At 39.7% G+C, this 13,457-nt stretch overlaps 1 protein-coding gene across 1 annotated transcript; it reads left to right on the plus strand.

Moving 5' to 3' along the window:
* Nucleotides 1–3,248: 3,248 nt before the first annotated feature.
* LOC127654325 (E3 ubiquitin-protein ligase RNF182-like) lies at nt 3,249–13,259 on the plus strand. Its single transcript, XM_052141451.1, has 2 exons — nt 3,249–3,520; nt 11,519–13,259. Exon 2 carries the CDS (start codon nt 11,936–11,938, stop codon nt 12,686–12,688), a length of 753 nt encoding a protein of 250 aa, XP_051997411.1. The 5' UTR covers nt 3,249–3,520; nt 11,519–11,935; the 3' UTR covers nt 12,689–13,259.
* The last annotated feature ends 198 nt before the right edge of the window (nt 13,260–13,457 follow it).

A 13,457-nucleotide genomic window follows, 5' to 3' on the forward strand; every position in this document is an offset into this window, starting at 1 on the left:
TGTTTTTAATATCTAATTATTCATTTATTATAATTAAATATGTAGATTTTTAGTGGATTAAAAAGCTCTTAAAGGGATAGTTCACTCAAAATGGAAATTCTCTCATCATTTACTCACCCTCATGCTGTCCCTGATGAGACTTACTTTCTTCGGCAGAACATAAATAAATATTTTTAGAAGAATATTTCAGCTCTGAAGGTCCATACAATGCAAGTGAATGGTGATCAGAACTTTGTAGGGCCAAAAATCACATAAAAGCAACATAGAAGTAATCCATATAATTTAAGCATTTTAATCCATGTCTTCGGAAGAAATATGATAGGTGTGGGTGAGAAACAGAACAATATTTAAGTCATTTTTTACTCCAAATCTCCACTTTAACTTTCAGATGTGAAAGTGAAACTAAACATGCACTACATTTGACTAACATGTAAAAGTGAAAGTGGAGATTTAAAGGGAGAATATGACTTACATTTTGATCTGTTTCTCACCCACACCTATTCCATTGCTTCTGAAGACATTGATTACTTCTATGTTTTCTTTATGTGATTTTTGTGGCTTGGAAATGTCTGATCAACCATTAATGGACCTTCAGAGCTGAAATATTCTTCTAAAAAATTTCCTGAAGATGGGTGGCATGAGCCACAAAAAAAAAAAACATTAAGCCCATATCTTTGAGACTAGTCTCACCTTAAATGAAAAATATTTTTTATTTATAGCACAACAGAAAAAAAAAAAAAAAACATTATTTACAGAAAGGGCTGGTCCAATGCAGAGGCAACCACTTTCCCACCCTAAAGACCAAAATGCACCAAGGATATTTTTAGAATAAGAGGTGTAAATGATGCGAGCAGTCTGTTTGTTTTTATGATTCATGCTGTTTACGCCTGTCGTTCCTCAATTGTACGCGAGTGCACGTGCTTCTTGGCAACAGCAATGGCGCCATCTGCTGGAGTGTCATGTAAAAGCGACATAAAAATGGGTAGTTGACATTTCATCAGTGAACAAAGACCCTTTACTTCATCTAAATTACTTTTAACAATAATGTATAATTATTGCATAATTAATATGCTTACAGATTTTATGATCTCATACCAATTGAGAGACAGCATGAAATATTTCTACCATAAAAAATGCATTTTTCACACTAGTAGGCCTATGCTATTTGAGGGAACAGCCATAAAGAAAAGAAAGTTTAACACAATGATGACCAGTCAAAGCACCTAAAATGTAGTTTCCTTAATATATTCCGAAACATATTGATGGCCAAAAAGATTTTTATTATTATTATTATTTCATAACACACATATTTGGGTTTTCTTGGGATTAGCTTGTCATTTCTTATTTGACATGTGCAATGCATTCAGAACATGTTCTCTTATTCCAAGAGAACTAAACTGTGCTTTGTTTATTTACTGATATGCCATATCATTACAACTGTTGCTAAGAATTACAACCATTTATTGCTGTCATTATCACCAATTATTTCCGCTCCATTGTGTACAGCCTTCCTTTGAGTATTCCCACATCAACCACATTTTATTCTGATTGTAATTACCACATACAGATATAGTACATGTACATTTTTCCCTATACAGTATGTAGAGAACACATTTCTCTATATGAAAGCACAGCTTCTCCTCTACTTCACTGTAAAAAATAAAAAAATTTTATTTTTTTATTTTGTCAGATAAACTCAATTTTAAAGTTGATTGAACCATCTATTGTCGGAAGATTGGAGTTTACATAAAAAAATCAATTAAGTCAACTTTTACGCATTTAAGTCAGAGCAACTTACATGTTTAAACAGTGAGCACATGCAATATCAAGTTTTGTGGTGAAGGTAGAACATACAGGCGTTTGAGCATGCTCAGTTTGCTCACTGACCCTCCAACACACCCCTATTTGAAACTTTGTGCACCTCTGTGAAATGGAAGTTTAAACTGTACTGTTGTACGTCTATAAAGCCAGGCTCTACCACAGCAAATCAGGAAATATGTGGGAATTTAAATCTTTGATTTAGACTCCAAGGATCCAAAAAACCAAGGATCTTTAATGCAGTGGCGGAGCTATGGGGTGGCCAGTGGTGGCCGTGGCCACCATGGACCGAAGCCTGGTCACCCCTTTGGCCACCTCACTCACAATTGCAATCGTCATTTTTTGGCACAATTTCGTTCTTTAGAGGTGAAATCATCTCTGTACAAATGTACAAACTTAACATGTGCGCACACCAAGGTCGCCAAACCTCTCGGTCCCGGTGTCATTGTATCCACCCCCCACAGTCTGACGATATAAAAATGCTGCTCGAACATTTCTGTGCCACCACAGACTGATCGCTTGCCCCTGCCTGGCCACCCTTTTGAAAAACTTCTGGCTCCGCCCCCTGTTTTAAGTATATTATCCATTTGTTAAAGTCATGGGAAGGACTTCAAAATTCATGGGTCAAAATCTGGGGGAACCTTGTAAAGGCTGAGCTCTATTGTTGCATCTGCTACTGAGCATGCCCAATGGAGAAGCATTGTGGGTGAAAACACGACCCACAATCCCCATCTCTTGATTTTATTTAATTGTGTTTGAAGCGTGCCGACTTATGAGGACATGTAGAAAATGTGTAAATAATCTGTTTTGAATTAATAGTTGTTTTTGCTCTTCATTGTGTCGGCTTTGATTACGTTTCTTTATTTATAAAATGTATTTAACTTTTAAAAGTGTGATGTAACCCACACCACCATTTAAGTTAGAGTAAGTGTTTGGTCTGTTGCCGGGGTTGATGCATGATCTTATATTGAAATGGAGATCTGCTTAAAAATATTTTTTATATTACTTTGATTTCAAGAATATTGAAAATGATGGATACCTAAAGTGACAAGTTATTGAACTTAGTGATTAAACTGCTTCTATTCATTTTACAGCCTCCATTTAAGTAGTTACTTGGCTATATGGTATTTTCACTAATCCACTGTCAATATTTAAAGGGGGGAAATTGTATAGTATTACAATGTTGTTTGGACATTTACTGTGACAATACATACTCTTGGACGTATAGAATTCAGTGCCATGGTATCTAATAAATTGCCATATATTTAGTATTATCTGATAGCACTGAGCCACAGTAGGCATCACAATAAAAACAAAACTGCATTTTAGCAGGCAAATAAACAAATAAAGCCATCCAAGTGCAATGCTCAAGATCAGAGTCAAACGCGCCAGATACTTCACCGGACACCGGCCTCTCCATCACGCTGACCGTGAAGTCGGAGCTCGCGCTGGGTCCTGTTGCCACAGCAACCACGGAGGAGAAATCTGTGCAGCTTCTAATGCTGTATCATTACCGCAATGAGGGGGATGTAGCAGTTGTGGTCGGACAGATGGGACCTCAAGATTGACTGTGACTCACCACAAAAATCCCAACGCGACGGGAAGGGAAAATGTAGCGGGAATAGACATCGGACAAAAGTGTCACATCGGACCTTCGGGGAATAGGCGATGCCCGTTTTCGACCCGCAATTAAGCCTTAAAGGTGAGTGTCATTGCTTATAACCGCGGATTATAAGCGCGAACTGTTGGTAATATAAATATTTATAATAATAATAATAATAATAATAATAATATTAAAGTAAAAAAAATAATGAGAAATTTACATATAAATTCAATATATCCCCACGTTTGCACGCATTTCGTTCGATGCCGCCAAAAAGCGACTTTTCGGCAAACGTGCAGCAAATGTTTTTGTATAATTTACGCGAGCCATAATTTAAATGTAAACTTAAAAAAGCTATGTATAAGTTAGAAAAGGCGACGGGATTTTTAGCGTCACGCAAAAACGTCGATATCAAAACATTGTACGACTAGCTTGTTGTTTTGTGTGCGCGCGCCAGTTGAGCTACTAAGCTACTCTTTTCAGTACGGTACATTTGTTGTTTTTCTGTGCTTAAATGTGGTCAAATCAGATAAAAGAAAATACCTGTTGTATCTAAACCAACGAACGGCATTAAAAATAATAACAATTAAAAGCATTGCTGCAAAATTAATCTATTGATTCATTGTTGAAATGTGATTCATTTAATCAGCGATGTAGCATTATGAGGAAATGATATCTGTTTTTATTGTTTATAATATAGCCTACAGTTCATGTAATTTTAGTTGGTTGACTTTATCACAAATGCATTGCAAATATTGTCTATAATGCAATGCATTAAACTCCTCTTATGCACTGGAAAAAAATGGAAAGCAGCTCTATTGAATATACTAATCCAGTACACTTAAAATCAACCTAATACATCTATGTTTGAGATGACAATATAATTATACTGTTTAAAGTCCAAGTAAAATCAACAAAAGAATGGAAGGGGGGTGGTAACCCCCATAATAATCAAAACAAGCAAGTACAGGTTCCTGGGTAGCTCAGCGAGTATTTAAAAACACATTATTATTACAATAATGTTACATGTTGAAGAGCAGTATAATTGTCTAAAGACTCCTATTACAGCAGCTTTGATGTATGTGAAAGTGTGTTATTTGTAAAGATTTTAAGAGGACCTTTGCACCTCAACTTAATGACGTTAAGAGCGGCTTATTTATGGAGATAGTTTTCTGTCTTGGCAGTGTTCCCGATTGCACAATGGTATGTCTTGGCAAAACCCAACACTTGAGAGCGGGCTTTTGCATCTTAGACTTAGTTAATATGCACAGATAGATCTTTCGAGTAGTGGCCAACATTACAAAATATCTTTCTTGATGTCCCCCTTCTTCTTCCTGAACTAAGGGTGACTCTAAATTAGGCCACTGGCCACCTGTGTCCATTTGACTGTTGTATACCAGCGCTTGAGTGGAACAGAATGTCTTCCTCGTATGTGAAAACACCACTGAGCTGTCACACTTGATCAGGAACAACTACAAAAACAAGTACTTTTTTTACTGCAGGGAGAAGAAGAGACGAAAAAGCAAGGATATGTTCCTTGCTAGGAAACCTTGTGAGCTGCCTACATAGGCAACATTTTAATTTAAAAGATAGACCGCTTTAATATGCTTTCTATTAAAGATAACATCTCAGGCCACACCCACACTAATACGTTCCCTTTACAAATGCATTGATTTAGGGGGCCTGGGTAGCTCAGCAAGTAAAGACGCTGACAACACACCAGGAGTTGCGAGTCCAGGGCATGCTGAGTGACTCCAGTCAGGCTTCCTAGGCAACCAATTGGCCTGGTTGCTAAGGTGGGAAGAGTCATGTTGGGTTAACCTCCTTGTGGTCGCGTGGTGAGTTGTGTGTGGATGCCACGGAGAATAGAGTGAAGCCTCCACACGTGCTAGGTCTCCGCGGTAACGCGCTCAACAAGCCACGTGATAAGACGTGCGGATTGATGATCTCACACTTGGAGGTAACTGAGATTCATCCTTCACCACCCGGATTAAGGCCGGATTGAGTCATTACGCCACCATGAGGACTTAGAGCGCATGTACCAGTGTGAATGAGAGGCGTAAATGTTGCAAAATCAATGCGTTTTTTTATATATTTAATTGGAACATGTTAAGAATGAACTGTTCTGTGGGTGTTTTTTTGTTGTTGTATGAAATGTATTTAGTTCATATTGGATCTAACACATTTACATGAACCAACCACATTTACATTCGCTGTCCGTTTCTGCATATCGCAGCGCCATTTTGTGGTCCATACTGCTCATTTTAGCTTATCGTGACACATTCGGCAGGGCCCACTTGGTTCGCCCAATGGCCAGTCAGCCCCTGATCAGCCCCATAGTGTGTCGGCCCACCGGTGCATTCCCGGTATGCCAGATTACCAGCCCTGATGCCGGTTTGAATCCCTTTCGGAGCAGAGTGACCAGAGCTAGTTACAATGGTGCCTTGACCCGGATGGGAGTGAGGTTTAGGGGAGTGAGTATAATGGGAGCCAGCTGTGCAGTGTGTAAACCTCACTCTCCTGACCTCAAGATGTGCGCTAGCGACTAATGCTAGAGGCTGTAGCCTTTAGCCTCCTTGTTAGTGCACCCACCTCCCACGCCAGAAAAGCTGGTTCGAATCCCGTTCAGAGCAGGGCGACCAGGGCTGGTTACATTTACATACCACGTGAAATCTGTGTAACGGCAAACAGTACCCGTGTCGATCTGTTTATTCTTATACCATTTATGGCCTAATTAAGAATAATCGGAGCATATAAACACACTTTTGAACAGTTGTCTGTTGATAGATTGATAAAACAAGTCTTTGTTCACGTGTTTCAAATACTCTTCTGCTGGATAGATCTAAAATCTTATCCTCATTTATCCAACTATAGCACTTTATCTTCATTACTCACTTTGTTTTGCTGGACAGGCTGAAACATTTCCGTTCAGTTGTCAAGCCAAAAGTACATTTAGTGCTGAAGTCTGGATGGTTCTGGATGGATTGGGTCCTATGAGTTCCTGTCAATCTGAGCAGAAATTAAACTGCAGTATAAGAGTTATATTTTAACTGTGTTGTGCAGTCAATCGGATTAGTTTTGCACAGAAATCAACCATATTCGCAACAGCTTGAACCTTAAAAGTGGGCGCTGGTGTTTCAGGAGAACAGTAGTCCTCATCTAAATACTCGTTTTCAGATCTGGTACCTTTGACACATCTGCCTGTAATTTTGTAATTAACCTAAAGACCTTGATACGTTTGTACAAGATTTGATTTGATTAGAGTTAAACTACAAATATATAACAATACATAAAGCATCGGTTACATACATAATTCACATTCACATCTAATTGGTTGCAGTAGCACTAAAAAGTGTCTGGAATCTTGGAAGGAAATTGACATTTACATTTATGCATTTGGCAGATGCTTTTATCCAAAGCGACTTACAGTGCACTTATTACAGGGACAATCCCCCCGGAGCAACCTGGAGTTAAGTGTCTTGCTCAAGGGCACGATGGTGGTGGCTGTGGGGATCGAACCAGCAACCTTCTGATTAACAGCCCGGTGCTTTAGCCACTACGCCACCACCATTCCGAAATGACAAAGAAGTGCATTCCAATTCTACACATTAGTAGAAGAACATCAGCATGTGTTTATTTTGGCATGAGAGTGATCAGTAATCTAAAGGTCATTGCAACTTAATGTTAATCAAATATTCATGACTTGCTCAACTTAAATTTGAATGCATATGAAAAGGCAGAAACAAGTGTTTTATGATTTTACAGGTTATTGGTAGTTATGCCATGTTTTATTAGGCTTATTAACAGTTAAATGTTTCTTTATCCATTTAATTTAATCTCCTTTGGTTTGTAAACATTTGTTGTCGACCTAGAAACACCAGTTTCAATTTACCGAACAATCAGTGAGATAGTCTTTAAAGAGATGGTTCACCCAAAAAATGAAAATTCACTCATTATTTTCTCACCCTCATGATATCCCAGGTATGTATGACTTTCTTTCTTCAGCAGAACACATTGGAAGAAAAATAGAAAAATATCTCAGCTCAGTTGGTCCTTAAAATGCAAGTGGATGGTGATCAGATTGTGAAGCTCCAAAAAGAACATACAGTCAGCATAAACGTCATCCACACGACTCCAGCGGTAAAATTAATGTCCTCTAAAGAGACACGATAACTTTTGGTGTGAAAAAATATCAACATTTAAGTATTTTTTAACTATAAACCATCGCTTCCGGTAGCTTCACGAGAGGGTGGAGATCACGCAGTCTCTCGTGTTGCGTTTTTATGATACGGACGAAATCCCACGTTTTTTTCCTCAGTTGAGACATCCAGGAAAAGCACACAAGCACATCATTGTGAGTAAACAAACAGATACAAATACAGATCTAAACCAAAACCAACAAAGATTCTGTACGGCATTCCTCCACACATTTAAACAGCGCTGCTCTTCCATGTGTGATGCACGTGTGTCAGTTCTCACGTGAACATGCCAACGCGATTACGTCATCCTCGCAAACTGCTGCTGACCGGAAGCGATGGAGTATAGTTAAAAAGTCATATGGATGACGTTTATGCTGACTGTCTGTTCTTTTTGGAACATCAAAAGTGAAATCACCATCCACTTACATTTTAAGGACCAACTGAGCGGAGATATTTTTCTTCAAATGTGTTCTGCTGAAGAAAGTCATTCACACCTCGGCCAAAACCGAGGGAAATGAGGTTGTAATCAGACAAGTGGAGTTTAGATGGAGATAAAACATACCCCCCTAACCTAAAACTTTACCCTAAACCTAACCTGTTTAACAAAACAGACATCCTTACCCTTAACCAACACCTAACCGATAAGTGTTTTAAAATGCAAATTCAAAATAAAAAAAACTGTTACATTCATGAGTCTTTGGCTGGACAGGTGAGCTACCAAGCAAACTAAGACAGGAATATGTGTGTATATGTAGGTCTGTAATGCAAGTGTTAAAATGTATAGTTTTTTCAAATCATACATTAAAGTAAAAGTGTTTTGATATCATAACATAGCGAATAGAGTGCAAAATACGTTTTTGTAAAATAATGATTAAACCACACCGTTGTTGTAGCTCCTCTAGAGTTCATTTCACCAGGAAACTGCGATGAAACATAGAAAGCGGCACGTAGAAGTCATTTTGCAAAAATGTATAGAGAGTAACATTCATTCTATGAGACAGGTTGATTGTAATCCAAAAGAACGGGCTCTAAATTCAAAGTTCATTATTAATGTTGTTTTATACCCCATTTAAACTTCTAATCCATTTCAAATGAAGCAGTTGTGTACTTTCGGGATAATAATGAAAGGAATGTTCCAGGTTTAATGCATGTTAAGCTCAATCGACAGCATTTGTGGCATAGTTATTACCTTAAGTACTATTTTTGACTCATCCCTTCTTTTAAAAATAAAATAAAAGCAAAAACTGAGGTTACAGTTAGGCATTTACGGTGGAATTAAAGGGGCTTTTACTGATTGGCCCCATTCACTTCCATTGTAAGTGCCTCACTGTAACCCAGATTGTTGCTCTTTTTGTTTTAAAAGAAAAGCAGGGAAGAGTTTAAATTTATTTTTGAGCCCAAAAAATTTATAAAAATGCCACAAATGCTGTCGATTGTGCGTAACTTGTATTGAACTCTGAACAATCTATTAAATTAGGTTAACGTCTGTTCAAAATAACATTACAATAAGAATAATTTGAGAAGGGCTACTTGCTCCATGAAAGGCTGGCATGACACTGGAGCATGCAGGTGAGCTGGTATTATTTATATAATCCTCAGCCTAAGGACACAGATGGTGTTTTCCTCTTAACGCCCCTCGCAGCTTCCGCCGCTCATACAAACAAATACAGCCTACACACCGACGCAAGCGTCTCCTGCAGTTTCTGGCACTACAAGTCACCAAAGCAAGATGATGAGAAATAACAACTGATGGTTTTGAAGGAACGAGTCCAGGTCACATTTCACCCCAAACTTTTAACTATTCAAACCCAAAATTGCTTTGTGTTCCATAAATGGAAGAAGTAACTAATTCAGGGAGATGCATATGCTTGCCGTTTCAGGCTGCACTTACTGGATTCCTAGCCAATATGATGCTAAATTTGGTCCCTCACAAATTGCATATAAAAACAGCACATTCCCAATCTGAATAAGTGCCTTTATTTACAAGGCACTGAAAACTGCAGCCAGTACCAAAGTAAAACACAGTTAACATACTCACTCAGTTAAATGTAGATGTGCCTTAGCATGTATTGATTCACAGCAGTTTTAATGGGAAATGAATTCTGAATGACGGTGGCGTTCTTGTAACCTTCTCTTCCTTCCCTTCATCTTAGATGTCATGTTTGACCCACTGGCTTTTATTCAACTAAAAGTCTGCTGTCATTTATGTGACCGAGCAGAGGAACCCCAGAGACCAGCTTCCATACAGTGTCAAAGTAATAATTTCAGCGCATCTGCGCTTGTGTGCATTGGTTAGACATGAGTGTGTGACAGACCTTATCTCAGTCATCAAGGTTGGTGGTGGTTGGAGTGGGGAGTGACAGGCCGTATCCTCTAGCGCATGCATTTCTATTTATATACCAGCTTCAAATTCGAAACAATCTGCGCTTTGAGACATGGAAAGGGGGGGGCGACATTGAAATGTTTCGTTGTGGGAAATTAAATTTGCATGTTCGCTGCACTCTTGTTATGTTAACAAGCAGTTTGATCACTTGCTTGCCTTGCAGCATCAGATCAAGGAAATCAAGGAACTAATTATACAGTATATAATCAGCTTTATAAGCCCTTCCATCGGCTGCCGCTTTAACAGTTCGCCATGCTTACGGCCTTTATATCCTCTAATCCGCTTGGATACACACTGTTTTAGCTGCCATTTGTAAACGGTAATTAGGCTAATGAATTGCTAATACTCTTGTGCCATAAGCAATGATTTGAACAATGTGTGTTTGGAGGTAAAAATGTAAAGGTATTGTCGACGCCAAAATGAAAATTCTGTCATCGTTTGCTCACCCTGTGACTTTCGGTTCACAGTGGAACACAAAAACTTTTTGCCAAATAATGAAAGTGGATTGTGATTCTGGGCTGTCAAGCTCAAGACGGACAAATACACCATAAAGCTTAGTTCTTGATATGAATGTATTCCAAGTCTTCTGGAGCCATCCACTCACTTTGTGAAATGGCAATTTCTTCCTTTTATGTTCCATGGATGAAAGTAATATGTTTCGTATCAACATTGGGGTAAACGGGGCTGGACTGGGACAAATAAATAAATAAATAGGCCATGGGAATGTTCAGCCCAAGCAGCCCACATGGGTGTGGGTGTTAGGGTTGGAGGTTTGATAATGTTGTATATTGTTTAATTGCAAATGGGGGCTCGGCTCGGCTCGGCTCGGCTCGGCAGCCAGTGGATGTGCATCTCGGGAGGGCCAGTCCAGCTCGGTTCTCACACAGCGGTCTGTGGATGCACTGCGCAGGAGGGCCAGTCCCGCTCAGCTCTCATGATGCGCGGTTTAATCATGTAGTAGCGTTTCATCATACGTTTGGAGTATTTGGTGTTTTCCATGCACAGCAGTAAATGTCAGCTTTTAATAAATAAAGGTAGGGTGATTGACCGGCCCACCGGATAAATGCCCAGTGTGCCAGATGGCCAGTCCATCAATGAGGGTACATTTTCCCATTAGGTTGAACTATTCCTTTAACTGTCCATCACTGAAAAGCCCATGTTAACAGAACACTAATTTGAATATTGGGGCATGTGTCTCTGAGGGCCACAATAAATCGTACATCTCATTAACCATTTTGTTGGACGGCAGTGCACGTGCTTTCTCTCATGCACGCCCACCCCTATGTTGACACTTTTACGTGCCTCATATCAAGGGCCTGATGAATGCAAAGGATTTTTAGGGCAGAAATATGCTGGCTCATTGACAGAGGATTTGTACTCGCAAATGGTAATAGGTGGTCTAGATAGGAGTGAACTCATCTTGCTTATTATCTGGCTCTACTGAAAGTTGTTAACACAAACGTTTGTATTGTAACTAGCTGACTCTTTTTTTTTTTTTATCTGCTTTGTTTTCAGGACGGATCAAAAGAACTTTAAGGACAATACATGCATTGATTGGTGAAGATCACAATCCAGTTTTGCCCAACGGCTTGACGGCTCTGCTATGGAATATTTTGAACCTCCTTTATTTCCGTTTAGCCTCTTCAGTTTTGTCTTTCTCTAAACTAACCAGGAGAGACTCAAGTATGTCCACAAGTTTGAACGCAGAGGCAAATTTAGCATGCAGTAAATTTCTCTATTTCTTCAGCCTGTCATAAATAGATTTTATGGATATAAGTCCTTTCGGTGAAAAATTATAACGCAAGGGCCATCAAGGACGGTGCTCAGGTGCAGCTCTTGAAGCGTACTTAAATTTGTCCGATTTGAATATTTGCACCTGCTACCAGGCTCTTCCGATCCTTCCTCACTGTCAGTGCCCATAAATCTCTCAGGATGAGCCAGAAGTCTGACTCGGAGACTGAGGGCTACCAGGCACCGCTAATTTACACAGCTGAGGAACTGGAATGTAAGATCTGCTACAACCGCTTTGACACGTATGTCCGTAAACCCAAGGTGCTTAGCTGCCGGCACCGCGTCTGTGCCAAATGTCTGAAAAAGATGGTCGAGCTGGACTCTTCTCCCAGCATCATCAGCTGCCCATTCTGTCGCCATGAGACACACGTCCCTGATGAGGAGATCTGGCTGCTTCAAGATGACAGCAACATCTTGGCCATTCTCACTTACCAGGACCGGGCACGTAAAGGTGGAACCGTGACGAGTGGTGAGGTCCTTTTGACACCCAACAGTCTAAGTGGAGGAATTAGAGGGGAGCAAGCTCATAGTTCCTCCGACTGCCTTGTCATCACCATCATGGAAGTACCTGGAGAGTCGCAATCCTCGGATTCAATGAGCATGCTGAACATGATGCGCTTGTATCGGCCGGCTAGCCTGGACTCTTTGCCTTGCCACCTGCCTGTGCAGAAGTGCCGGGCGTGGACATCCCGCTCAGTCCCTCGATTTCTGATGGGTGTACTCTGCTTGGTCTACTTCAGCTCGTTGCCACTTGGGATCTACTTGCTGATGATCCAGCAGCTCACGATGGGAGTGATCCTGGTCAGCCTGGTGCCCTCCACGCTGGTCCTTTGTGTATTTTACGGCTTCTGCCAGTGTCTGTGCCATGAGATTATGGAGGCTATCGCCACATAGTACCCCGTGGTCTTTCAAGTTGATCTCTGGACAATGTGGACTTGCCAGATCTGTGAAGAATGAAGACCAAATGTCAAATCAGCAAGCAGATACCCTATCTTCAATTACACCAGCATTTACTAGTGAACTCCTTGTAAATCACCTCACATCATATGCAGTGAACACTATCCTTGACTTGATTACCAGTGCAAGCTGGAGGTATCAGATTGCTGTGGTTTTTATTGTATCCAGCTCACCCAATAAGTCTTCAAAAACCGTGATATAAATAACACATAAAATGGAATAAATTCCCACCACCCATTATCCTGGAAACCACAAGATGTGTTCAATAATACTAGATAAAATTGTTCAATATTTTAGTTACCTTTATGCATATCTGTGGAGTAATTTCAACCATTGTCTCAATGTGTTCATTGACGGTTCTACTTGTAGTTGCCTTTGTAAGGCATGGCAATGGTCAAGCTCTAATGTATATGTAAAAAAAAAAAAAAAAAAGAGAATGAGTTTGTCATTGCTTTGAGAATGGACAAATACTGTAAAACCACCTGTTAGATATTCAATAAAGATTCTACCAATGCTCTGGATTACATTGTGATTTATATTATTAAGATGACATATAGGATGAACAGGAAGATTTACAGTTTTTTTAAATGGAAAATCATCAAAAGTGCGATTTACCAGGCTAAGATTTGGAAACGAACACAGGGCTAATATTGTATTAGCCATATTACCCAGTGTCAGGTAAATATACAAAACAAATTAGTGTTAT

This window comes from Xyrauchen texanus, chromosome 13, assembly GCF_025860055.1.
Source record: "Xyrauchen texanus isolate HMW12.3.18 chromosome 13, RBS_HiC_50CHRs, whole genome shotgun sequence".
Classification (NCBI taxonomy): domain Eukaryota; kingdom Metazoa; phylum Chordata; class Actinopteri; order Cypriniformes; family Catostomidae; genus Xyrauchen; species Xyrauchen texanus.

Bases quoted from the DNA above. Each gene is read 5' to 3' on its own strand.
- LOC127654325 (XM_052141451.1), top strand. From the start codon at position 11,936: ATGAGCCAGAAGTCTGACTCGGAGACTGAGGGCTACCAGGCACCGCTA.